This window comes from Trachurus japonicus, chromosome 8, assembly GCF_045865225.1.
Source record: "Trachurus japonicus isolate A0001 chromosome 8, Traja_1.0".
Lineage (NCBI taxonomy): Eukaryota > Metazoa > Chordata > Actinopteri > Carangiformes > Carangidae > Trachurus > Trachurus japonicus.
In genome coordinates this window covers 13,523,542-13,549,546 of record NC_140914.1, presented here as the reverse complement: position 1 = coordinate 13,549,546, position 26,005 = coordinate 13,523,542, and the positions used below count along the sequence as shown (strand labels likewise).

At 40.5% G+C, this 26,005-nt stretch overlaps 2 protein-coding genes across 5 annotated transcripts in view; both read left to right on the top strand.

The window, feature by feature from the left end:
• The first annotated feature begins 1,129 nt into the window (after positions 1 to 1,129).
• dsn1 (DSN1 component of MIS12 kinetochore complex) lies at positions 1,130 to 5,497 on the top strand. The gene is made up of 11 exons (XM_085783983.1): positions 1,130 to 1,182; positions 1,448 to 1,484; positions 2,303 to 2,582; positions 2,682 to 2,755; positions 3,063 to 3,135; positions 3,248 to 3,335; positions 3,451 to 3,507; positions 3,596 to 3,667; positions 3,757 to 3,904; positions 4,152 to 4,239; positions 4,354 to 5,497. The coding sequence occupies exons 1-11, from the start codon at positions 1,145 to 1,147 to the stop codon at positions 4,434 to 4,436; spliced, it is 1,038 nt and encodes a 345-aa protein (XP_085640109.1). The 5' UTR covers positions 1,130 to 1,144; the 3' UTR covers positions 4,437 to 5,497.
• Positions 5,498 to 7,196: 1,699 nt separating this feature from the next.
• pbx4 (pre-B-cell leukemia transcription factor 4) overlaps positions 7,197 to 26,005 on the top strand; it is a 28,712-nt gene continuing 9,903 nt past the window's right edge. The window contains exons 1-4 of one of the 4 annotated variants that reach the window (XM_085783980.1): positions 7,197 to 8,325; positions 10,631 to 10,744; positions 12,344 to 12,417; positions 25,706 to 25,950. In XM_085783980.1, coding sequence (XP_085640106.1) covers positions 8,144 to 8,325; positions 10,631 to 10,744; positions 12,344 to 12,417; positions 25,706 to 25,950 — 615 coding nt within the window. In that variant the 5' untranslated portion in view covers positions 7,197 to 8,143. The remainder of the gene's footprint in view (positions 8,326 to 10,630; positions 10,745 to 12,343; positions 12,418 to 25,705; positions 25,951 to 26,005) is intronic. The other 3 variants (XM_085783978.1, XM_085783981.1, XM_085783979.1) reach the window with 3 other exon arrangements.

The following is a 26,005-nucleotide window of genomic DNA, read 5'->3' as shown; positions in this document are numbered from 1 at the left end:
TTGCCAAAACAAAGCACAACACAGGATTTCTTGTTGTGTGTGATAGACTCATTAGCTGATCAAAGAAAGACTGTTAACTTGTCAACTTTGTGTTTATTTGCCAACCAATCTCAGGAGATCAAGTTTGAATAACCTTTTGCTATTTATCTTTGATATGACTTACATAAGCCTTTGTTTCATGAACAAACTAGAACGGATGTAACAAATAGTGTTTTGAAAGATCTAGATCACTTCAATTGTAAATAAAAAAAACAGTATCAAGCATTCAAGAACTGTAGCAATGTTAAAGGGCCTTGAAATCTGAATGATTTGTGAACACAATCTTTAGTTTACAAAGCAAGGATGAAATTCAGGATCTTCAAAAGGATATCATATGTACTGTCAAGAGGCTGTGAGTTTCCTTAGAAATTGGCTTTAGCCTCTCACCACAATTAGTTGGGACTGCTATTCTAGACAACATTTTAGACTTTTAGATTACAGACAAAAACATGGAGCATGGTGATTTTTTTTGTTTCCCAATATATTCAGTGATTTATGTAATATAATCTGTATTTATTGTTTAGATGGAGCAATAAGAATTAACTGACAGCTTAACCTGTCTTACTATGAAGGATTCATCCATTGTTTCTCTTGTCATTAAGGTGCAAATGCTCAGTTTATATTTGAGCCTTGTTAAATGCGTCAATCAGCCTATTTTTTTCCCCAAAGATCAACGAATCTCTGAACTGAAAATGATAACAATAATACAACTTTATTTGGTGCTAAGAAAGAGGAGCTTGGGTCAAACATATGGCTGTTCAAGCTTATTTGACTGTCTGGAAACGCAACACCCCTGGCATAATAGATGAACAGATTAAGATGTTTGGGGAATGCTTGGGGCCAAAGCCTAACTGTGCAGATCAGGAGGTGTGTTCTGACTGAAATGTTAAAAATACAAGAAAACTGAAAAATAAAAATAAAAACCATCATGACAGTGAATGTGTGATTCCCCCCTGAAAAGCGGTGCTATACGTTTTTGGTCTGGTTTTGGTTAGCTCTTTTCTTCCCTCCCTGTGTTACAATCGCACTACATTTCCCATGGTGCTTAGAGAGAGGTTTGGTTTGTTGGGCGCGCGCTGCGAGGAAAGAACTATTTGAAAGAAAAATGGCGGAAAAACATTCAGAAGCCGAACAACAAGAAAGGTTTGTATCTTGTTTGTTTTTTACACACTTGAACCGCTGTGTCATTTCACGCGGAACATTTGTGATATATTGAAACACGTAAAGCATTTTCGACCAAATCATTTCCTCCGTCTGTGTTTTGTTGTTTCTTTTTTGTAACGTTAGCAACTCAACTAACGTGTCCGCAAAACACTAACGTTACCCTAACTTGATTTTCTCAGTGTGTTTTCTTTGTTGATTTTCTGTACCTGTAACGTTTGTTTGTCAATTTAAAATGTTCTTGCAGTTGCGGAAGTGTCGTTGTTACTGAAAACCACAACGAGGTGAGAGGTTTTACTGAGATTTCCGATAGTAACTTAGTTAGCCATTGAACAACCTCCGCTAATACTACTGTCATAAGGACCGTGCCTATGTTCCCTCAACCCTATGTTCCCACAGCCTTTTGTTCCCTCAGCCCTATGTTGCCACAGCCCTATGTTCCCTCATTTCTAAGGTTTTTTTCTTTCTTTCCAAAATTAGGCCATATGTTCCCACATTTCCTTTATGATCAATTTGCATCAGATTTTATCCCCATTTCTCCCAATTTGGTAGTCAATTACACCAAACCTATTATCCAGTAGCAGTTGACTACATAATGTAGCTTTTAGCTGAATCTGGGAACATAGGGCCCTGTGAAAATAGGGCTGACCGACCCCTTCCAACACCGCTACTCCAACATAGGGTTGAGTGACGAACCCTTATACCGAAATTAAACTCACCTCCATGAGTTAGTGCAATTTAGACAACAAACTTCTACAGTAGTACAAATAGTGTTAGTAGTAGTAAACAAAGCATTAGAAAGTTTGTAGGTCATGGTGCAAAGGACCCTAGGTTGAAATTACTCCTAATCATCCCTTTAAAATAAAAATGACTTGACTTAGAGTTTCATTTTGAGAAAATTCTTAGAAATAAGAAAAATCTTAGAAATGAGGCAACATAAACCTGAGGGAACATAGGGCCTAATTTTCAAAATTTTCAGTGAAAAAAAATGTCTTAGAAATGAGAGAACATAGGGCTGACCCTGTCATAGCTAATGATGCTACAGAGTTTCACTGCTAACCTTACTTTATTCTTCTTAATCCAGAACCTGTGCACTAAGGAGGACAACTCTTTAACACGGTCCTCGAAAAGACGTTCATCCTCCCCATCCCCAAGCACAGCTCCGCCACACAAATCTCCCCGCACCGACTCCCTATCACCCACCATACAGACGCCGGATTCAGGAGAAGGAAATTTAGTGACAGACAAACAAGATATGCAAATGGAAAACACCACGGAGGATCCTCCAGGTGTATCCGTCAGCCCCACTCCACGGAGGAAATCCTGGAGGAGAGCCACCATTACCCGACGCTCTCTCCCTGCCCTTCCCAACCCTTACCAGGGTGAGATGTCTGTCTCTCCTCCCTTGTGATTAGTAAAGATGATCATGAGCTATTCATTTGTCGTTATTTGATAACAATATTTATTTGTGTTTACTACAGTTTTGTGCAGGAGCATAAGTACATCCTTGTCACCACAAGAGAGGCTGGAAAAACTGATGGAGGCTTCAATGAAGGTTGGTGTGCAGTAATAAGTACACTAGTACATTTTTTTTGACAGATGCAGTTGCTAAAAAGTGGGGGAAACAATATGCGAGCTGTTACTTTTAATCTCATGGTTATTATGTTAATAATAATAATAATAATGATAAAAAAGTTGTTGTTCAGTAGAAAATACTAAAACATTATGAACACCCAAATTATTCAGTTGCAAGATATTTTTGCTATCTTCTGCTAACATTGTAGGGGTTAGAGGTGCATACAGTTAATTTTAATTAAACAACTAAAATTTCTAATGGTCTTGTCACTGTAATTTGTCTCTAGCTGGCAATTGAAAGAACTCAAAATTCGCTTCAATCAGTGCCAAACTCCTCAATGGAGTGTTTTCAAAAACAAGGTCAGTCTTTGAGTTGCTTAATTTTTTAAGTTGCATATTTTATGAAAATTTTCATATATATTTTACAGTTTGAATTATTTTTTGTCAATCATCTGTTCTTTCCATTGGACAGTTGAGCACATGCAGAAAGAGTGGAGTCATCTGGCCAAAAGCTTACACAGCGAATCACAGAGACATCAACCTCCTGCTAATGCTGCACGGTAGCTTTTATTTTACCTCTCTTTTACTCTTATTGATTTTTTTTGTTGGTGTTGCTTGTTTGTTTATTTTTACCTACAGTTACACCGTATTTATACCTTTGTTATATGCTTTCAGTCCGTGTGATCCTACATTGCAGAAAGCCATGGAAAAAGTCCAGAAAGCAATCAGCAGGCATGTTGTTCAAAAGCATTCAAAACATAAATTCATCATCTATGTTCTCTATCACATGAGAATCTAACTGTCTTGTGGCATCTTTTAGGCTCCAGGCGGAAAGTGAATCATGGGAGGCACTGTTGAACAAACACCGGAGTAAAGCAGAGGAACTGGAAAAGTGAGGAACATTTTGTATCAATGCTGTGTTGGTGTGTCAGTGTTGTCTTGTCAGTTTTGCGTCACTAATCTGTCATCAATTTGTTTCAGAAAACTGGGGCATGGCCAGGAGAAAGGTGTATCCTTAGACACTGCATGTGTGTCCCAGTCCTCACAGCATCTTTTCATACAGAAGAAACCTGACTACCATGCTCTCCTCCGTAGACAACAGCCGATGCTTCACACCATCGAAATGATTGTACGTTTGAAATGAAATTCTTCATTACTACTGAAGATAAACAAAAATAGCAATACAATGCTAAGTTGAACTGAGTTGAAAAAAGTCACTAATACACTTACATACTTCAGTTAAGGTTTAGAGACATAATAATTGCATGCAGACTGCTATCGCTAAAATATGAAAGACTCTGACATGGTGAAAAAATGGTGAACATGTTTACTGTTTTATCATCTGACATGAAGTTTTTCCTTCTTTAAATCTGCAGATGGACACACAGTGTAAGATGGTAAGAGAGCTTCTGTCCATCAAGGAACAATCACAGTTGTTTGTGAAAGAGACCAGTAGCCGCTTGGGTAGGAATTTTATTTGTTTTTTGTCTTTTATGTGGAATAATTTTGGTTTCTTAAAACAATCATCTTGCAAATAAACATCTAACCTTATTTTTTTTCTTCCTTTCTACTTCCTAGCGGCTGAGGCGGGATTCCAGGATCTTTCACCTGACCCTATCAGGAACCTTATGGCAGTGCCTTTATCCTCTGCAACCACATAGTCCCCATTTCAGAAGGCAAGCTGTCAATCCTGTCAGACAATGGTTCTTGACTTTTATAAGAGCTTAAATGTGCATTCTCTGGCAAATGTACTGTTATACGAACATAGTGTCTTTGCCATGTCTTTGCAGTTTTTAAAAAATACAAAATGAACTAAACTAACTTTTTATGGAAACTAATTTGATGTTTTCTGTGTAAAATCTAGTGATTAGAGGGAGTTTGGGTAGTACATGTGCTTGACCAGCAGGTGGCAGTGGCTGGCTTTCCAAAACTGTGACAAGCTTGGTGAATGGCTAGAGCATATTCTTCTGCAAAGCCTGAATTAAGTGCGTTCTTACCAGTAAAGCCTCAAATTGTTAAGAGTAGACTACCAGCTGTTCGAAATTAAAGGACTAACTGTATAACTTTGGCAACTTACAGTAAAACAAGATTTTTGGTCATTTGCCATCAAATGGAGAATGAGTAAGAAATTCCTTACTTCTTGGAACTAAAAACCTGTTCAATAAAAATGAATATTCAAATATGATGACTGGATCAGATACCATAACTCAATGTGTGCTGTTTTCATTTTTAAGATTTGGGATGCACTTGAAGTGACATTGTTAAGCAGTGAGATCACTACGACTTAAAAAAAAAGAAAAGAAAAAAAAGACCAAAAGTCATTATTAAAAGACTATATGCTGTGTGATTTTATGAAATATTCAATTGAATATATTCAGAAATATGCTGGGTTTCATATGGAAATTACTTGTACATGTACATCTGGAAAACATTGTGAAGATTATGATGCTGTGGGAAAAACAAGAGTTTGAATTTATAATATTCTGCTGTGCTGTTTACATACAGTCTTTAGCTTGTGTTTAGTCCTTTTACATGTTCATTCTCAGTCACATTTACGCTCTTTTTGGTGCCGCATCTATTTCACTTCATCTGTGTCCCCTGACCATTCAGGAGGAGGCCCCTCCCCCACAGTGACTCACCCCCATCTCTTGCGTTTGGCTGGGTCACTGATGCAGAACGAAGCTTTGACATTGTACCAGTCAGTCAAAGCTTTGTTCACTATCACTCTTATCTCCTGGACCAATTCACTCATTAATGCTCATAATTAATTTGTCTCACTGATGATTGCAGTGGAAATAAAAATTCTCTTCATCCATTGCCAACGATAAATAAGAGTGAATGGCTTTCTGTGCTCTGCAGTTATGATCTCCAACATGGAGTATGGTGAATTTTCCTTGTTGTATTCAAGGGAGCGACTAGAGAGCACAGAGACAAGCAAAGAGAAGACAAGTGGGGTTGTGGCCGTGAGAGTTGTGAGCAAGGGAGGATGGTGCACAGCAGGAGAGATCGATTCTTATTTAGATGAAAATGAGGCTTGATGCTTGTGGGGTGAGAGGAGGGCAGCTTTAGCATCCAAATGAATAGAGGTTTCACAGAAATGATCCTTAAATGAATCACCAACAATAAAACGAATAAGTTTACAAAGCCACTGACATAGTCTTTTTACTTTCAAGGAAGATGTCTTTTGACAGTGATAGACGCTGACTTTAGGGTAAGATAGTAACCCCTGCAGCTACTCACTTAAAATTGCATCATAAAGTGTTTTAACAACCTCAATGACCCTAGTCAATGGGTGTGTTAGAAGTTGTTTTAAGTCTTTAATCTGAATGCAATGCATATTCGGATAAAGGTGCCTGGGTGTGACCAGATTTCCTGTGTTCCTTGTTTGTAGATTATTATTAGAAAGAGAAAGAGGGAGGGAAAGAAAGGGAGAGTTTCCAGATGTATATGTAAGTATTTTCTTTTTCTATTTCAACCCTTATGTTTTAAAGATTTGAGGCTTGGATGTGGTGGGGACAACTTTTTAAAATCCACTGCTTGGTGAAAACAAGCAAGATAACCTGGATTGCGAATTGTACTATATGTTCATGCAAAGAGCAATTACTGTTTTAGGTTTAGTGTATGCTCTATTCTTGTTGTCTCTAACTTTAGATTGATTAGCTACAGATTGTAGTAGATGGATGTGTGGAGAGTCAGCATAAACCACTGCCAGTTTGGTCCTACTCCCTCATGCACACCCATCATCTCTTCTCAGTACAGCAAGGCTGGCTGCAGCTCTCCTCCACATCCATTCAGCCAGCCATTCGTCTTGGAAAGCTGTCTCTCTGATCTGAGTGATAAACTACAGCAGAATTGCCCAGTTTGCAAAAAACAAGGACACTTGTTTTCAATCTGTGCTGTCAACATTTTCATACTGAAAATTGATGGGATGTTTCATTCATCAGGGGTTTAGGACAGAATGATTCTCCTTACATAGGACTGTTCTGCTTTGAGATTGACTATTTCTCCTTATATTGCCAAAATGTGCCAGCACAGAAGGAGATTAGTTCTTTGACTTGAAGGCACAAGTTATGAAATGATACCTAACTGGAAGAGACTAACTTGGCTTAGATACTCCCCCTTTTCTTCAACATACTTAGGCATGAGGAAGGACAAGTAACTGGGGTTGTTTTAGAAATAAACTCAAACAAGTATTCAAAACATGTGCAATAGCAAAACCTCAGACCACTTGATTATTATTAACTAATTAATATTTACTAATGTTTACTGATTTCAGTGCACAGCTCTTTGAACGTGAACAAACATCCCCTCAAGGCTTTTGTTTAGAAAAGCAACCATATCACTCACGTGATCCAATCGTAGATTAATGACAAAAAATAGCTTCCCCCCATTATAATAGGAGAAACAATACTGATGACGTAAGAGGCTATACATTTCTAAAGGCCGTGCACAAGGAGTCTTATCCCCCTGGAGGAGTGGGCTATTACAGTCAGTATCCAGAGAGAGGAGTGTTAAGAAAATAACACCTTGTGCTGCTGTGCTGGGCCTATATCGTTTCCACCATTACACCACCAGGCAGCTAATATGTAAATGCATCTCCATTAACAGTCGTGTTTTTCCTCTATAGTAGGAGTGGACAACCCACCCGCAAAGCTCACGCTCTCCGTGGTGCTATGAGTTCAATGGTCAACTCTACGCACAGCGCTCGCGCAGCCCAGAAGAACATCCCACATACTCGCGCGACATCAACAACAATGGCAAACCACCGTTTTTCTGTTTTGGTAGGAGGTTTCTGATTGGGGAGCGAGACGATCCGAAAGCGTCGTCGCTATAAGGCTATATTCCACCTTATTTCTTTCTTAGTTTTTTTTTTTAAATGCATGAATCGGTGCATTTTATTTAAACACAAGAGTGCTCGGCCGCTGGTGTATTTTTTTCTCCACCGTTTTTTACATTTTTTTTCCTCTCGAAAATGTGCGAGGCGCTGTTGGCAAGCTCACACAGTCTGTGCATGTGTGTCCCTGCTGCTTTTCTGCTGGGCTACGGCTACTAAACCTAGCTGCTGCTGCTCCTCCTCACACGGTGGTTGGTTAGCTAACGTTAGCCTGGCCGCGTTTATTGACTTGAGGAGGGAAAAAAAACACAAACAAATGTAAAAAAAAACAAACAAAAGCCAGTTCGTGCGATTTGTTTTTATGACAACAAACGTTTTTTTTTAACTACTTAGCCAATCGTCGCTGTCGGGCACGGTAAGAAGCGTTGTATGATTTGTCGTAGAAAATACTTTGCTGGCTAGCTAACAGGCTAGCTATTTGTGTGTGTATTCTTCGACTGACTGAGGGGAAAACGGCGAGTTTTCTTTGAAAGTATGGATGACCAGACCAGGATGATGACGGGTCTCACCGGACTCGGTGGACTACAACAAGCCGATGTCGACCCAGACTCGGTCAGGAAACAGCAGTCCCTCGGTCAGCCTCAACAAGACATAGGGGATATCCTACAGCAAATAATGGCCATCACCGACGAAAGCCTGGACGAAGCACAGGCCAGGTAAGACAGGCGAAGAGCCATTTTCCACTCGCACACACACACGATTGCTAAGCTAAAGTGCGCTGTATGTGTCTTTACTTTTGGCTTTAGGGCTCCTGTGTTTTTTATGAAAACTACACGTAAGGTAATGCGTAATTATTGCAACATTAATGCAACTTAACGTTACGTTGTAATTTGTTTGTAAAAAAAAAAGCAAATAACGTTACATTTTTTAGTTATTATGAAACAACTTGTACACCAACATTACAGTGCTGGTGTACTTTCTTTGTTAATTCCAACTGTGCCCCATTACAAACTAATGTCCCTTTGGTTGAAATGCTACTACACCCCAAGTCTTAATTTGGTTATCAATGAGGTGTCACATTAAAAAAAAAGTTTTAACTCACCCATCGAGTATACGGCCATGTAAGCCGTGTTAAATTCATAAAAACCACTTTCTCAATACTATAGCATTAGCTGGTGTTGGTTTGACAAAACAGTTTCATTAACCCCTGCATAAAGAAAACGGATATACTGTATTTCAAGACAGTTTCTGACCACAGTGCAATATAAAGTTTCCTTTTAATGCAAAAATACTACATTAAATAGGATGTATGTCAACAACATATATATAGGATAAAAAATGCTTTTAAGATGATTCGTATTTTGCTAGTTATTTATCACTTAGTGAAATTAGGTTTTCTGGTCATGTCCTCTCACATATAACTAATTAGACTATGCCATATTAGGTTTGCTTAATTATAACAACATGTATCTGATGTGCCCGTTTGCATCAAACGAGTGTCGATAACATCAGTCATTGAAATGCAAATGAGTGGATAAATTAAGGTAAGGGTAAGGATTACTCAATTGTCCCACGTATAAACCCAGTGCTGTTGTGAGGACAGCAGTAGTTCATTCATATCGCTCTTCACATACTGTTTGTGTTGAGGTGTTTTTTTTATTTTTTTATACACGAATCATTATTACAGGGTGTATGCATTACACAGTGAGACTGACTCGCACTCATTTGCCATGTGGCTCAAGGAGCATAAGGTCAGTTTCAGATGAAGCGTCAGTATTTCAACAATAGACAACCGTCCACTGCAAGACTGTGGCCACAGTGTGATGTGTCATTAGCTAGTGATTTTCCACCCAACATTTGACCACCTGGTTCTCTTAATTAATTCACTCCTCTTTCACTCCCTCCCTCCCTGGTGTTCATCCTTTTCATTGTGTGCTGGGTGCAATCAATTCTCCTATAATGTGTACGCGAGTGCAGCTGTCCGCAAATCGAGTTTCTATTAATGAGATGGTGGTGAGGGGGAGGGATGATGCTATACCAGCAGCCTATGAACACTGGGATATTACATTTTCTTCAGTTCAAGTTTGAGAACTTAATCAGGCCTTACTTAATGGACAAATGCATATTTTTGTTTTTGAGTATTTCTTGTAGTCCATTATTTATTTATTTCTTTTTTCAGTCTTTTTTCCCCTTTATTGTATGATTTGCACAGGCCATTTACACAATGTTGCACTATTGTTTATCAAATGCTTCAAATGCTATAAATTACATATAATTTGGATTTAAAGGGCCACATTATAATGCAGGAAATCATGTAGCAGTCCTATTTTTAGATGTTAGCAGACTATTCTGAAAAACTAATTAAAGGTCTGGTTGCTTCGGAAGTGCCAGAGGTGTCCTTGCTATATGCTTGTATTGATCCAAACTCCCATGGCAGAGCATGTCTTCATGCTAAATGTGTGCAGGATTTATAACTACAAGAATGTAGCCTTCTGTAAATCAGGGTACTTCATACAAATAGTGCGGTACGGACTTGTGCAGAATATGTATATCGTCAATTAAAGCAAGTCTCTGTACAACAGTACGTAATTATCATTAGCTGAAAGACTGGTTTGCACTAAGTGCAATTGCATGGCCGTTGGCGATTTTGTCTCTAAAGTTAACTTCAGATAAAAGGCCGAAACATAACCAGATTTCTGACAACATGATGCCTGTTAAATAGGTAAAATAAATGGGTGTGCAAATGTATAGTAGCTGCTATGACTAAAACTGTATAGTCTTTTATCAACATCATACTTAACTCTGATCAGGTTTGTCACACGCACATCAATCATTCTCTCGGTCATGATCTTCAAATTAATGTGTGAGGTGGATCACACGTGAGCATGACGCCCTTGTCGTGCAGGGTGGCAGTGTGTTGGGATGGGGAGTGGTCAGGGCAGTGCAAGAACTCGGTGTTGCAGAGTACACTTCCTGCGCACCATCCGCCCTCATCCTCTCACCCTGTCGCCATATGTTCAGATGCTGGCCAGAGGACTCGCCGGCGCATTGGGGTGGATCAGACGACCCCACAGAGGGAGGGAGAGCAGGGGGGGGCATGGCAGGGGGTGGCCTGCCACTCAACTTCCAGCACAGGTCAGTACAGGACCGCATGAGCACCTCCTTCTCCCCCTCCTGCTCATACCCTCCATGCTGAAGGCAGCCCTCCCCCCAACTCAAATCCAGCAGTGACAGAATTGGTGGACAAAATGACACATGTAATGCTAGACACATAACTCTTTACATCTTACTGCTTCAATAATCTTACAGCACCAAAAAGGCAGCCAGCCGTTCGTGGCAAATGCAGTAGGCGCCCAATTTGCTAGTTTACCGGAGTCCCCTAATTAATACTGCAATCGACATTCACAACTGGAATTGGTGTTGAGGTCAGGTGTAGCCGAATCATATTCATCTGTGGTTGTTTTCAATGTGTTGTCAGTGATGTTTTATGGAAAAGAAAATGCTTTACATCAGGAAGATCTTCAGGTTTTTTTCTTGTTTCATCTTTTTTTCCGATTCATGCTCATCAGAACAGGAGGCTTCATGCTGGTTTTGTTTTTGTTTGTCACCCAAACTTTATCTGTGTTGCACTCTTTTTGCACATCAAAGTTGTTGCTACTGAAACGAAAAGTTGATGCTCTAAATGATGTCTGTTGATTTGTGAAGGTGTCAATACAACACACACACCCAAATGCTTTGTCTGTTAGACCAGTCACTGAAAAATAATATTTGGATAACGTGGAAAGAGTTATATAAGATTATGCAATATTACAGCAGCCCCACAAACTAAAGTCAACGATAGTTTGCTATTATTGCTCTGGAGTTAAACAGCTTCATCTCTGACCAGATCCACAGTAATGGAACATTATGAGGTACAGCAGGTAGTTTAATGTATAGCATGCTTTGTTACAATTTATGTGTTTCTTCCATGTCTTTTTAACGTAAGAAAAAAAGAATTAAGTCTGTAGCTCTATATGTCCCCAGCTACCGATGCACTCTCTCTTATGTAATTAGTGAAGTGTCAAGTCATTTAGGGTCGTATTAGAGTTGAGGTATCGCTATAGTATTAACAGCCTTACCATTTTTAATAAGATGTAAGTTGTATGGGTGTGTGTGGGTGCATGGATATGTATTAGCAGGCCATTTTGTTGCCTAGGTGTTCTGATTTGATTATACTGAATGGTAGAAGTTTTGCCTTTTCTCCTTTAATTGCTATTAGCCTGTTAGGCAATAAAGAGAATGTCTCTGATTAAATTAAAATTGCAACTTAATCCTAATCCTCTCTATCAACTTACCATCTACTTTCATGGAAGGAGTCTTTCTGTAAGAGGTAGAAATTAGATTACTGTGTATTAACTCTGGAATCTGGTGCTCAGTAATGATGACCTTGAGGTTTGGCATCATTACCTGTCCCACAGCGCAAAGCATCCAAATGACAACATTACTCTTGCTGGTTCAGATTGACGCATCAGGAATGTTTATGCACTGACAAAGGCATTTGGCTATTGAAAATGCCTTTAAACAACATGGCTCTGTTCTGCTGTGTTGCACTACACTCTTGAAAAGCTGTATGCATAATACATACAGCTCCACTACCTGTTTATAGGAGAGGACATGGAATGACTTGAGATGGAGGTCTGTTTATCGTAATCCTCCCCGCTCTCTCCCTCTCTTATTCCCTCTTCTCTCTTACAGGAAGCATGCCCTGAACTGTCACAGAATGAAGCCAGCCCTCTTCAGCGTTCTCTGTGAGATCAAAGAGAAGACGGGTGAGTTTCTACTTCACTCTTTTCCCTTTGTGTTCTCCAGTCTGCCTAGGTTGTAACCTACTGTTGAGATATAGTATGCTTTTTGCTCCAGTTTCCTTGGCACCAAGTTACTTTTTCGTTGTCCTCCCATTGGCCTTCCCTTTTTGATTGTCTCTGTAGTAGCCTAATGTGTTGTGTTACCGCATTGTTCAGGATTATTCTAATGATGTATTAGTGTTTGTTTATGACTTGAGTAATTATAGAAATTTGACACAATTTGACCACTTGTGTCCAGACCTCACACTGACCAGCTGAAACTAATCTTAGTGGCGCGGTGCCTTTGAAACCCGAGTCAGACAGTAGAACTTGCAGTAGAACATCGTGACAACTCTTCACGTGTTGAGTTCACATCCTTATTTATCAAATTTCATTTTCCATCGGCATTATAATTCTGGTCAGTTTTCCTCTCAACTGATCAACACTAATGTCACATTATATCAACAGGCTCCTACAGTTGGTTGAATTCTACAGCAGTATTTATCTATATAAAGGCAGGGGAATAAAAAAAGCACCACTATTTCAACCTGTCATGTCCAAATTATTAGATTAAACAATCAAATGTGAGCCCAAGGAAAAGGTTCATCTGGTTTACATCAGGCAGATATGAAAAGCTTCACTAGGGTAACTGCTTTACAATTGAACTTCAATGTTTTTTCAGTACAAAAAGCTATTCTTCCTTTTACTATTGTTAAACCAGCTACACCCCAGACCATATGGTAATGGTGCATTGAGAATTCATACATGCACAATATCTTCATTCTTGTTTTGACACGCAAATTTTCATGTACACTGATCCTATAGAAATTATTGTCTATGTAAATATCCAACCTGCTATTATTCAAAAGATTATTCAAAGTAAACACGCTGTTCATTCTCATCTTGTTAGCTATTCAAGTCAGCTATCTGACAGATTCTAGTGGGGTTCAAAGGAGGAAGACTGGGATGGATGGCAGATTGATGGTTATGGTTGTGTGAATGGGGTGGGTTTCTGAATTCTCTCCCTCTGCCAGCCTCTCTCTCTCTTTCTCTCTCTCTCTCTCTCTCTCTCTCTGTTCTTGTCTTTTTGTGTGATTTCCCCCCTTCATTTTCCTTGTGTATCTTCTAACAGCAAACCTCTCTTGTTCAAATACGATTTGAAAATGCTGCACTGCTGCCTGTTGTGGCCCTCTGTCAATAATGTATTATTGCTCTCCAGTGATGGGAGAAAAGTAAAGGCTAGGCTTGAGTGAGTGGGGCAGGGTACACTGTTTCCCAGGCAACCAGTGGTCTTATTTACCCTAATGCCATTCACTTTGATTTTCACATTTAGTCTCCCAGCAAAGTAGAGATAGAGCGAGAGAGAGAGATGGGGTCTGTGAGTACTTGTACAGTAAGCTGAGCAGAAAAACAGACAAGGCATTGAGATAAGTTAACAACAGATTTGCCGTTGAGGAGAATATGCCCACCATGAGATATATAGAGATCTTTTCCTGTTCTCTGCCAGCCATCTGCCACACAGTGCCCTCCTGACTGCACTGTGTACCTGCTTTGGCATTTCTCTGCTACGCCATCAGACCCCCTGCAGGCCCCATTATGTGCCTCTGGAATGTGAATTGACTTCTCTTCAGTGTAGCGTGTGGAAGATCCAATCAGTAGTCCTCTAGTATCTCCACAGATTTTCTGCAGTATTCTTTCGCTAACAAACATGCACTTGTGTCGGCACACCCACATGCACACTCTCTGTCTCTCTTTTTGCGCGAATACGCACACACACCAAACAGGGATAAAAGCGAAAACTCGGTCTTGGGTCTACTCCTGCTGCCTCGGTCTTGTCCTCTCCCCCTCCCTCCCTATGCCTCGCTCCCATTCTTGAAAGAGAAGTCTTGCTCTGAACTCGGGGCTTTGATATGGTAATGTAATGGTGGTGGTGGAGGAGGGGGAGGTGGGGTGTGGGGGATGGGAGGTGAATTCCTCTGAGTGCTGCAGTTGGTTAGATTGTTTTCATTGTAAAGGAAATGTTCTGCGCAAATGCCAGTACCCCCCCGCTCCCACCACCACTACCACCTCAAAACACCCCCCATTTTTACAACAGTGCATGTGTTGTCCCGAGCATTCACATTAAACATGACCTCCATCTGTTTGAAATTTGATTCTTATTAATACTTTATTAAAGATACACTCTGGGAAAAAAAAAATTAAAGCACTTGAAGAGATATGGGGAATGATCAAAGTTGAGAGCCAGTGGCTTTGCTTCAACTCAGTTCTGTTCTCCCTCACTCTCATGGGTATTTGCTGTAAAAATAGCTCTTGGTGCAATGGGACAGCTTATGCCAAAATCTCTCACAAGCCACTGCAGTTACTCTCAGAAGTTTTTCATTTAGTTTGGGCATGTTCGAGGCATTTCTCTTTTACTTTTATGCATTCCTTGTGCTTTACACATGACAGTGAATCTGTCACTCACTCTGTTCTGTCACTTTGCTCACATCCCTCTTTTTCAAGCCTGAACGTTCCCTGTTGTTTATTTTTGGACTAGTTTTAAATGGAAATAAAAATAGTTTTTCTTTTTCAATTGGAATTAAAGTGACGATATTTTAGCTTAGAGACAGCAAAGTTTATTAGGAGTATCTCCCTCCTCTCCCTCACTTGGGCAAGTCCACACCCCAACACTTGCCACTCATCTTGATAAGCTGTCTGATAAACAAGTCTGCGGGATAATGCTGCTAGTTGGCTGTGTAGAAATTGTGCCAAACTGGCTAGCATCCTATCTAAGACCGAAATGGCTGGCTCTGTGTCACCTCTTATTAATAAGTCAACGTGCCAGACACTGCACCTATGATGTGAAAGTGTGTGTCCGCACACTGACATTCATATGGTACGTATATCCCATGCATTACCAGCGAGGGTTTTAACAACAAGGACATCCTGGTGGCTTGAAGCCAGTGTGATGGTAACTTGTGCCAGATGATTGCTCTGTGAGGTGCCCAGTTATGCCAGTGTCCTAACAATGTGTCTGGGGCACTGGTTATTTGCCGTCTGCCTTGGCCTCAGTCCACTCTCCTCTCTCTCTGCATTTTTGAGTTTTTCTTTTTTCTTTTTTTTAAGGGCAGAAACATTGCCAGATACTGCAAATCACGAGTTAATTACTTACTTAAAATTAGAATCAGCCCTGTAATGTTTTTTTAATTTGACTGTGAGAGCGACCTACGGAACGATGGAATTTCTTATTTTCCAAACCTCGTACAAGTCCAAAATCTCACATTTGATGCCTGCCAGCAGAGCCAGCAGCACTTAGCTAGTATAATGCAAAGCTAGCTGACAACTCATCATCACATCCTATTAATCTTTTGACATGATGAATGAAGGGTAAGATTAAGTCATCTCAATGAACTCCCTCTTTGGTTTGTCTCTTTTTTTTTCAGTGGCACTCTTGACTTCATTTAATAGAAAATTTCCCCTGTTAAGTTAAGATGACTTATCAATGACTCCAATAGGTCCACTTGAGACTGATGTTGTCATCACAATTTATTAAATCCACTTATATATTCAGAGTTAACATCTCAATTGTTTTACAATGGACTTGAAACTGAATATTTAACATTTCGTCAAAATTAATTATTATGAATGTGGTTGTTGTGTTGGCAGAGTTACACAATCGTATCTCTTAACCAGCATGCAGCATCTTGGCATTTAATAAGCCCACTAACTGGTTCATGTTTTACCAGTCTTGTAAGCCATAAAGAGTCAGTAACCTACTATTTAACAATGTATGTAAAATCATCTTATTAGGGTTGTAATGTTTTTGCAGACCACATAAGACCCTTAATCAAATTATTACCTTCCTGGTGTTCGCAGCACTTATCTAATCTCTATGCAATCCAAAACCATTTCAGCAAACAAATGGCCCCAATTACATGTTAATTGAATTACAGCATGTTTGTAGTCGTAAAAACACTAAAACAAAGCAAAACTGCTAAAAGTCCCACAGTTGCCATGTGTTTATTCACAGCCAGAATAAACACCTGACCTTTTTTAATCTGTAGAAACCTCATTTTCATTTCTATTCCCTCCTTATTTTCAAGGCCATGTGTGAAAGTTAACAACAAAACGGCACACACCGGAGGTTATTTGTTGGTTGCATGCAGTTTTTTTGTTAGGAAACCCCCTTTCAGCATCACATGATTAATTTAGATGTTTGTTTTCCACCAACTTTGACGAGAGTACAGTACATGGAGTCTAGTGAATCACATGCCTCATTTAAGCAACTTAATTATTATTAGTTTTCAAAGAGGCCAATTTGGAACAGCCATAAAATTTTATGAGTTGTTAGGAACCTGTGGGAAGTCTTTTATTATATTTTTATGAGGGGAAGCATACAGTACGTTTCAAACCAAAAGCAGTAACAAGATGAGACAAAATAGTTTTTGGCAGAAGTGCTATCCTGGATCCATATGAAGTGACCAAATCTAGTTTCAGTTAACTATTATCGGGGTCAAAATGAGAATGCACCATCCACCTGATTTTTTATATTTTAAATAGTCTGCTTTATATTTACACTCCCTATCTAGTGGTGTGGGATTATCTCATTGGCTCTTTAGAAATCAGTGTTGTGTTTTGTGGTGTCCTGCCACTCAATCGGTTTTTTCTCCTCCTTGCTCCTTTGCAGAAGAGAATGAAAAAAGATAGTGTGAGGGGGGTGCAGGAGCAATACAGGGAGATTGATGAGGCAGTAAGAGCAGGAGTAATTACTCGGTGTCCATTCCCCAAGCCAGATTGGCAGACTGCTAATATCACACAGACCCCTGGCCCTGACAGACAGATCACCACCCCCACCCCCAACTCAACGTGGGGAGGCAGAGTACCCCAACCTTCAGCCTTGGGCTACGTCTACACTAGTACATTTTTAGTTTTAAAGCCCATCTCTTGCGACATCTTCACCTCCCGATCAACACTGCAGAGTTTTCAGGCATCGAAAAACCCAAACTTTGAGAAATAGTATTGTCTTGTTTTTAGTTCAAAAACTTTGAAAGAGTCTGCACAATGGTGAAAACTGACGTAAACGCCGCCAAATGCTCCCTGATTATGTGTTATCAGCCTCGACTACGAGGGGTGAAGAAACATGCATATGAAACACAAGTGTTACTGACCTTGTTGTTTTTGCTAGGAGCTGTTGTTTAGTTAAATGAAATTCTGCATTTGGACATTGAAGCTGAAACCGTTGCTGTTCTTCGTTTGTTGGATTTTCTGCAGCTAATCAACTGCAGGGAAGACGATCTGCTTTGTGTTTACACCATCTCTGACATGCCTAGTGTGTGATTGCTCCTATATGTTTGCATTTTCAGGTGTAATGGTTTGGACAGGGGTGGTTTTTTACTATGGAGCTAAAACGATACATGGTCAAATGGTTTTTGTTTTAAACCACTGTTTTGAAATAAAATCTAGTGTTGTTGTGTAGCCAAGGTCTAATGGTGAGTGGGCCAACTGATATTCCCATGAGGGATTATTTCTGTGGGAATTGGGCTTCTATATATTGACAAAGGGAGCTGCTGTCTGAAGTGTGTCGTAGGAGGGAAAAGCTCTGTGGAATTGTTCACCTTTAAGATCACAGCAATATGATTTTGGCCAAGATTCAACAAGGACAAGGATTTGACTGTGCTGTCTTTTGGTATTTCAGGGAGATCAGAGTGGAAATGTACAAGTTGGTGTAAGTTTTTTGTAGTGAATGAGCATTAACAGCATGGATTATGTTACTGTATTGCATGGTTGGATTAGGACAAACGCCCACTGTAAGATTTTTTTTTTTTTTTTGGTCTGATCCAATTTGGCACACGCAGTTTACACTTTTGACGCCAAAAAAAGTTGGTTTAGTGGAAGAGGAGCTGAGAACATGGAGTGAAACATTACCAGATGAGGTTTATGTGCATGCAGGAAACTAATCTCTGTCTCATTCACAACAATACATTGATTTAGCATTTGCCCAATTGCTTTATACATTTTGTTTGAACCTAAGTGCTGATAGTTAAAAACATTGAAACTAAAAAATAGAATGAAAATTCAGTGGATTTACCTAACTTGACTTGAATAAAAATGTAGCCAATAAAATCCACAGTAACGAGGAAGTGGGCACACATATACATGGGTTATGGTCAAGGCACCATAGTCTGACTGTGTGTTTATGACTTAAACTTTGGATCCCTGATTCTCAGCCTGTCAGAAAATGGCAACAAAAATTGTGAGTGACCCATCAGTATTGGTCAAGGATCACCCACCCCACAAGACAGACCCCTACCTCTTCATCTTCACCCCGCCCCCACCCCCCAGCATGTATGCTTCTCACACTGCTTTTAAGCTTTGCTCTTAAAGGAAACTGGCGTCTCTTTAATTAAAGATATGTAAATGTGGTCTCAGCTGGATTGCATTAGTTTGGTAGTGGTGGTGGGGTGGGAGTGTGTCGGAGCCTAGCTCCTAATCCTGACTAATTAAGGATTAATTACAATTGATGGGAGCCTTCCACCCCTCCGCAGTATTGCACATCGCTGTCCTACAGTGTCTGTCGACAGTATGTTTGTATATTTCACACCATGTCATAAAAGCAGGGGAGAGATGGAGACACGAGGGGCTGGTGGAGGGAGGGGGGAACACTGCCCACCCTAAGATTAGCCGTATGCATTAGGTTATTATAGACGCTGGGAAGCCTATACTCCTCATAAGCTTGTGATGCTCCTCATCAGCTTAGATCGATGCACTGATGTACTAATAATGTTGACCAGTTTAAATCAGTGCTATATTTTGATTAGTTTTTGCTTTAGTATCAGTTTGTAATATCTGCACTAATTTATGTCTGTGCATGTTAGCAGAGTCGGTTAAGGATATCTATCTTCCTGTAACAGCAGTGGTAAATTGTTATCCCGACTAGCCATACATATTAGATTTTTTCCCCTCACTAAACTGGTACATCGAACTTGTGCAGACTAACCATGTAGCCTCGGCTCTCTCTGGCACCATCTGACTGTGTCATAATGCTTGTTCACTTGTTATAAATGGGCACTGCTCTTCTGATCTATCGCTTAATTGCCACCTAATTTGCATAACAGTGCAAATTAACGACCTCTCAAATGAGCGTTCATTTTTCACAAAGTCTTTAGGAGCTCCTTAAGAGTCTGTGCTAATGAGCACAGGAGGCAGCTGGCCTGATGAGAGTTGACTGGGGGAAGATCCTAGCAGTGCCATAACAAGCCTCCTGCTTAGGTGCTCTTCATCATCCTCCTCTTCCTCCTGTGACATTTCAGATTCTTTCTTCCATGTCGTTCTCCGACTGCAGAACTGTACTGGACTAGGGATATTATGTTAAGAGGTATAGTCACATGTGCTCAGCAGTGCGCTCACTATATGCTTCAAAACATCCCTTATTTTAGCACTTATCCCTTATTGACACTAAAATATGTAAATTTTTAAAAAGATCCACGTTGCTCTGTTACTTAAAATGAAATATTTATGCGTTGTCTGTTACCAGTTAGGCTGGCAGTATGCTCCAAATTGAATCATGTTTTCTCAGATGATTGTCGAACACTGTGAGCAAATAGCTGTGCTCTCACTGCAACTCGAGGCCTGTTTGTTTAATGCTGTCCATGCTATCTGGATTAGTTTGCAAGTCAAAGTGGGAGAAGATATAATGTATTAATTCTATTTCTCCCCAAAATAAGAGGACAGGATATACCAAGTGTTGTTGCCATCATGGTAATAAATAAGGCTGAAGGAATTTCCAACTACAACATCTGGCCCGCCTGCCCACAGTCGACCTACTAAAACTAAATGTTTCACTTTTTACAGCTATCAGCCTTTTGTTTTACACATGCAAAGACCCAAAATACGACTTTGGTTTGAGTCTGAGGTTTTCATTTTGGTTTGACTGTAGCAACTTGGTTCACACTTGATTCCTATTTTCATATTTTATGGGCTCTGTAACTATGTTTTAATTGTTGTTATTATTATTATTTGTAAAGAATCTTTCCTGATTGTCGCTGATGGAGTAAGTTTTAAATGGAGAATCATTCCAAACTGTGTCCTCTTAACTTTTATTATTGCAAACTATATTTTCCATTTTAGCATCGTCAGCTAAGTTTTGATGATAATTTGCGGAACAGTTCATAAAAACGATGATCATGGGGAAAATGTATTGTAGGTCCTTTATTTGCTTCTGTTTGTGCAGATTATGTGACAACACAAATTGATCTGTCCCTCATTAGTGCCTGTGTGTGTGTTCTTGTGTGTGTGACGGTGTGTTTGTGTGTGACCATTCAAGGAGGGTACACGTAGTCATCGCTCGAGTGTCCAAGCCTCTCTTTAGTTAATTAAGGGCTGATTGATGATGTGTTGGACTGAAAGTGTTGTGTTTGCCCAAGGTGTGAGTTCTCCAATTCACACCTTAATCAGACCACACTGTGTTTACTCTGAATGCTTACCTCGCTCTTGTGTGTGTGTATGTGTATGTGTGTAAGTGTGTGTGTGTGTGTGTGTGTGTCAGAGTGGGGGGCTGCGTGCAACAGGACTCTGGTGAACTACCCAAACAGATGCTGATTAGCGTGAGCTGCTTAAAGTAGGAAAGGACATATGGATTGGGCTCATTAAGTTGACTGTACTCCACAAAAAAACACCCTTTTAGAAGAATGAGCTACACTGTTTTTATGTAGCATTTGCAGTAGAAATACACCTTTTCTTCCTAATATCCATTTGGCAATAAGCCCATTAGGGTTATTATTCATTTTTAATGCTGGTTCTTCAGTTTTAATGCCATATTCTACAGCTCGCCCGAGGCAACATTTTATTCACCCAAACACTTTTTGGAGCAACCCATATTCTCCTGAAATGACATGGTAAATCAAAATCCTATATGCACAGAGGAACCCATTTGTGAAAGCTGATATTAATGAAATGTTACAAAATGTGATTTTGTAAAGAAAGTGCCACTGGCATCAAGGCTCCTACTGAGACTGCTGGAGATGTTTAATCATGCTATGAGCACGTGCCTTTGCATTCACAGACTTTACTGGGTGACTAACTGGATATAAAGAAGGTGAAGTTTGTATTCCACCGCGTGGATTAAAAGGTCAAGGACTCTGATGAAACTCCTCTGTTCTCCAAACACCATTCACTCACTCCATTTTCTGCATAGTGGAAGTCAAACTTATCCAACAAAAGGAAATGTGGGGGGGGAAAAGTCAGGCTTTTTGGTTGTTTTTTTTTTTTTTTACTTCTGCATGAGGCTAAAATATGTTTGGCTATAACCATGGTTCAGGAAATGTGAAAGGCAAATTCAGCCTGATGGGTTTCCAGCAGCCATATTCTGTGTCATGCATGGTTCAGGAGGAGGTTTGTTCGTCATTTATTATTCAGAGCTTAATTTGTTTTTACGGGTGAAAATGTCTCAGATAAAACAGTGAGGAGTAGTTTAATATGGGTAGTCTGGCTCCAGTTATTATTTTCCGAAGCTGCATTTGTATCGCCCAAGATGCTTTTTTTTATATGTATATTTATATATATATTTGGCAAACACTTTTAGTTCTTATACACAGTTTTACCTATCACATCTCCACAGCTGCAGTCGAGATTTATTTTTTGCAGTTTTTGAGAGGTAAATTTGCATATTCATGTAGCATATTTTCATTGTGAAAACCATCTTTCTATGGCCCATTCTCTTTATCTGAATTCTCTGTCTGTAATGAAAGGAAAAACTGATGTTTTCACAGTCTTATCTTTTCTCTTTTTCTGGCTCGCTCCCTCTCTGGCACGTCTGTACTCTGGATTGTGTATATTCCTGTAGCCTCTCTCTGTCTCTTCCTCTCTCGCACACATATCTTCTCCTGTGACTCCTTTTTTCAATTCTCCTTGGTTCTCCTTCTACCCTCTCTCTCTCCCTTTCTCTCTCCTTACCTTTTTCCCCCCTTTTTTTCGTTCTCTATCCTTCTCTCTCTCTCTCCCAGTGAAAGGCTGAGAATACCCAAGGGAGCTGATGCAATTAAAATGCTAATCCTGTCTGTCTACAGAGAGAGGGAGAGGGGGGGGCTGACAGCATGAGGGATTGCGGCTCACATGGAGAACTCGACTGAAATGGAGAACAGAGGGAGGGAGGGGGGCACTGGGGGAGGTGGGTGCGGGTGTGCTGAAAGGGAGAGGGGGGAGGGGATGTGTGTTGGGGGAGACAGAGTGAAAAGGGGGATGCTAGTGAGGGAAAAGACAGACAAGGATAAAGCTTGTGCTGTGAGCTGAGCAATGATATACTGACTGCGTTTAAGTCTTATCTATTTCTATGTGTGGAAGGCATTACAGTTAATGTACAGCACTACACTAGTGGTTAGGTTGTTCACCCTTACCTGCACCACTTCATATACCCTGTGTTGTGTCTGCACGGCACAGCGTTTCCACGTTGGCTGTGCAGAAATGAGAATGATTATGTATGCAGTGAAAGCCCAGCTGGATACCCTGAATATTTCATAGTATGTGTTGCTCGCTTCGTCTCTCAATGCCACACAGCTCAGCTAGGGTGGTAACGTGTGCATAATGGTGTGATTTCTAAGAGCTGTGCATGCAGGCTGTGGGCCTTAAGATGTCTCCCTGTTTTAAAAAAAATAGGGAATCTAAATATCATTACTTGCAGCGCTCCGAGTTTTAGTCTTTCAATAATAGAAGCAGCCCAACGGCAACGTCAGGAGCCAGTTGATCAAAAGGAAATGTTGCTCAGTTTTTGGAGCAAAACAACCAGTTATTGCTCAGGCCTGCATGTGTGTGTTTTTTTTATAATTACCAGTATTTTTCAGGGGTCTCACGGGTGGTTTGTGTGTGGAAGACCCCTTTTTTAAACAAGTCCATGTCATATGGTCCTTTTCTGTGCAGTATCTTAACTCATCTCAACAGCTGCTATAATACCACTAGGCCACTAGACTGTGCATGAGTGCAATTGTGGGTAATCACGGCTTAATTGGAGTAATTAGGGGAATGTAGGGGCATTAGGCTACAGCTGGGGGCCATAATGAGGAGTGGGGGGCAAAAAGGGGAGGGGGAAGAGGTGAGAAGCTTCAAGAGCCACAGTTGCCCCGTTCACTGTAGGTCAGTTGTACTCGCTTCGGCGAATGGACACGGAAGATCAGCTTCTCACACACGACAAAACAAATACTTCTGGTGCTAAAACTGACTATAGGTTATCTAGGTAAGAAGTGCAGAGATCGTATGTGAATGACTGAAAGCAAAGAAAAAGAGGAGGGAAAGAGATGGGCGAATCAGGGTCATTAGTTCAGACGGCTGGGTCTGCTGCATTCCTGAGCCCTGAGATGGGGGAGCAGCAGAGCAGGAATGTGCCTCAGAGAGAAAAGAGACCTAAGTAGAAGGAAAGAAACAGGCAAGAAGGAACAAGAAAAAAAAGGGGGGGGAGGGTTTGGGGGGGAGTTGGACACTTCGCTACGAGAGGCCTTAAATGGTGGAACAGACTCATTTATCAAATGAAGTTTGAAAAAGCAAAAACTCATCTGCTCCACAGCAGTTGGAAACTTTAAGTAAAACTGTTTTTTGCCCTTGTTTCCTTCACCGCTGTTTTCCCTACGAGCGCAGCCCCGCTGATTTGTTAGCGCCGACTGCTCCACGGCTGCAAACTTGTTTTTCAGCATGACTCTCTACAGGGAAACTTTGACAGCGACATAAAGACTCATAAGGTTGTGTAAACCGAGCAAACAAGAGAAGCTCTGAATGAGTGAATTCATGAACCTCTCTCACCTTTGATGATGAGCTTTGACTAACTAGCGTAATCCTCAAGGAGGACAAGCGCCTAACGCCACCCAGTTTCCACTGGGATTAATCGTGTCATCCATATTGTTGGCGTCTGTCTCCTTCAGAGTCCTGTCTGGTTTCACTGCTGTCTAAATTGGCTTTTACCTCCTTGATTAACTCACCATAAAGATCAGCTTCTTTTTTCTTCCTTTTATTGTACTATCTTACACAACCTGAAGTTTTGTGATACAATACTAATGTTGTTTTTCTACCGTGTGAATGGATGTGTGATTTAGGACTGTGACTAACTAAATTACCTTAATTATTTATAAATATGTTGATTGCCTAGATGAATTGCTTCACTGTTTAGTAAACAAGATTTCAAAACGTGAAAAAAGAAAGAGCCTTTTAGTTCTTCCTTCGTTCCCCGAGATGACACAACCTTTAATGATTGCGTAATGTTTTTCATGGAAATATGGAGGAATTGATTAAAACAGCTGCTGCTGTTTTCTGGCAATTGCTAAATTTGATTAGTGGAATTAAAAACTATTATGATGTATTAATTAAGCCTTAACGTGGTGCGACTTTACTAGATAATGTTAAAAATGACTTTTTGAAATGAATACAGGAAAAGTAGAAATGAGTGCTAAGTGGCTTTACAGTACACCTTCACAAGTGACACATTGTGGTGTATTGGTGCAGTAATAACCTTTTAGAAAATAAATCTAACTGTTAGTACAACAATCCAGTGTGTCGGGCAGATTATTTGCTAAATTTCTTTTTCTACTTTCTGAAGTTGAATGATTGAGAAGCAAAAGGGACAATAGGGAATTTAGTTGAGAGTTAAACGCTTAAGGCTTTGAAGAAAAGATGGTTGTCTGTACTTAAAACTTTTCTGTAACAAAGTGGTATCTGTGAGGGTGTGTGTGTGTGTATGTGTGGTGTAAATGTGTGTGTATGTGTGTGTGTGTGTGTGTGTGAGAGAGAGAGAGAGAGAGAGAGAGGAAGAGAGAGAGATGAGAGCATGGCTGCAGGCTGACAGAGGTCCTGGTATAATACAGTGGTGGAGAGCAGCGACTGATAACTATACTTATGGCCACTGGGGCTCATAGTGACAGCACATGCACTCCCATTACTGGTCCCATGCCTCATGCCCTTATCTCTGGCAGGTTGCCACTGAGGGGCCACACTGCCCTCTGCTGTTGATTATGAAGAAGCTCAGGCTCATTGAGAATTCATCCAGGCGCTCGTAGCAATGACTCAGGGGAGAAACTCAACCGGGTTTTGACAGGGTTGCACTTATTTGAATTTTAGCAGTGATAAAACTTTTTCATATGCACTCCAGAACCCACAGTATTAGCCCGTAGAAGTGGTCTTTTCCCTAAAAGGGGGGGGAAGTGTGTGATGTGTCCTGTTTTTCACAACTTTTTTAACCAACAGGTTTTCTCAGATTGTTTAATACAAATTTTTCGTTCCTAATTCCCGTGCTTCTTTTCTTTTCTTTCCTCCTGGTCAGTGCTGAGTATACGAGGCGTACAGGAGGAGGACCCCCCAGATCCCCAGATCATGCGGTTGGACAACATGCTGCTAGCAGAGGGCGTGTCAGGCCCAGAGAAGGGAGGAGGATCGGCTGCGGCGGCTGCGGCTGCAGCGGCAGCAGGAGGCTCACCCACCGACAGCAGCATCGAACACTCGGACTACAGAGCCAAGCTCGCCCAGATCCGCCAGATATATCACTCTGAGCTGGAGAAGTATGAGCAGGTGAGGGCAACTGTCATCCACAAATATTGTAATGGATGCTAAAATGAAATCAATA

Excerpts from the sequence above, each read along its gene's own strand:
- dsn1 (XM_085783983.1), top strand. The coding sequence starts at position 1,145 with ATGGCGGAAAAACATTCAGAAGCCGAACAACAAGAAAG. Across the intron at positions 3,668-3,756 it reads AAAGCAGAGGAACTGGAAAA|AAAACTGGGGCATGGCCAGG; the intron begins GTGAGGAACATT and ends AATTTGTTTCAG. Across the intron at positions 3,905-4,151 it reads TTCACACCATCGAAATGATT|ATGGACACACAGTGTAAGAT; the intron begins GTACGTTTGAAA and ends TTAAATCTGCAG.